This window comes from Malurus melanocephalus, unplaced genomic scaffold (genome assembly GCF_030028575.1).
Source record: "Malurus melanocephalus ecotype Western Australia unplaced genomic scaffold, MMel_1.1 scaffold_1747, whole genome shotgun sequence".
NCBI classification, from domain to species: domain Eukaryota; kingdom Metazoa; phylum Chordata; class Aves; order Passeriformes; family Maluridae; genus Malurus; species Malurus melanocephalus.
Genome location: NW_026624979.1, coordinates 21,014 through 22,112, shown reverse-complemented (window position 1 = coordinate 22,112; position 1,099 = coordinate 21,014). Strand labels below are relative to the sequence as shown.

General features: G+C 54.9%; 1 protein-coding gene across 1 annotated transcript in view; it reads left to right on the top strand.

Annotated features, from left to right (window-relative positions):
• The first annotated feature begins 852 nt into the window (after nucleotides 1–852).
• LOC130587313 (muscleblind-like protein 1) overlaps nucleotides 853–1,099 on the top strand; it is a 21,146-nt gene continuing 20,899 nt past the window's right edge. Inside the window, exon 1 of the mRNA XM_057388291.1 lies at nucleotides 853–1,093. Within this exon, the coding sequence (XP_057244274.1) occupies nucleotides 896–1,093 (198 nt within the window). The 5' untranslated portion in view covers nucleotides 853–895. The remainder of the gene's footprint in view (nucleotides 1,094–1,099) is intronic.

Sequence of the window (1,099 nt, the reverse complement as noted above, 5' to 3'; positions counted from 1 at the left end):
AGGGAGGAGGGCAGCAGCACAGCCTTGTACAGTGGGAAATCCTACAGAGATTGGGGATGGAGGAGGGCAGCAGCACAGCCTTCCACAGTGGGAAATCCCACAGAGATTGGGACAGGGAGGAGGGCAGCAGCACAGCCTTGTACAGTGTGAAATCCTACAGAGATTGGGACAGGGAGGAGGGCAGCAGCACAGCCTTGCACAGCAGAGAAATCCCACAGAGATGGGGACAGGGAGGAGGGCAGCAGCACAGCCTTCCACAGTGTGAAATCCTACAGAGATGGGGACAGGGAGGAGGGCAGCAGCACAGCCTTGCACAGTGGGAAATCCTACAGAGATGGGGACAGGGAGGAGGGCAGCAGCACTCCCTTTGCTCACCAGAGGGATCCCCGAGGGTTGTTATGGTGACAGTTCAATGTTCAATGTTCAATATTCAATCTCTTTTCCTGTTCCCTTGCAGCCCATGTTCTCTGTTGCTCCCTTTGCTCACCCAGAGGGGATCCTGAGGGTTGTTATGGTGACAGTTCAATATTCAATATTCAATCTCTCTCCCTGTTCCCTTGCAGCCCAAGTTCTCCGTTGCTCCCTTTGCTCACTCAGAGGGGATCCCGAGGGTTGTTATGGTGACACACAGTTCAATGTTCAATGTTCAATATTTAATCTCTCTCCCTGTTCCCTTGCAGCCCATGTTCTCCGTTGCTCCCTTTGCTCACCCAGATGGGATCCTGAGGGTTGTTATGGTGACAGTTCAATATTCAATATTCAGTCTCTCTCCCTGTTCTCTTGCAGCCCAAGTTCTCCGTTGCTCCCTTTGCTCACTCAGAGGGGATCCCGAGGGTTGTTATGGTGACAGTTCAATATTCAATATTCAATCTCTCTCCCTGTTCTCTTGCAGCCCATGTTCTCCGTCACTCCCAGCCTGGCCACCAACGCCTCAGCCGCCTTCAACCCCTACCTGGGCCCGGTGTCCCCAGGCCTGGTCCCTGCTGAGATCCTGCCCACGGCCCCCATGCTGGTGACAGGGAACCCTGGGGTCCCCGTCCCTGCTGCTGCTGCTGCTGCTGCCCAGAAGCTGATGAGGACAGACAGGCTGGAGGTACGA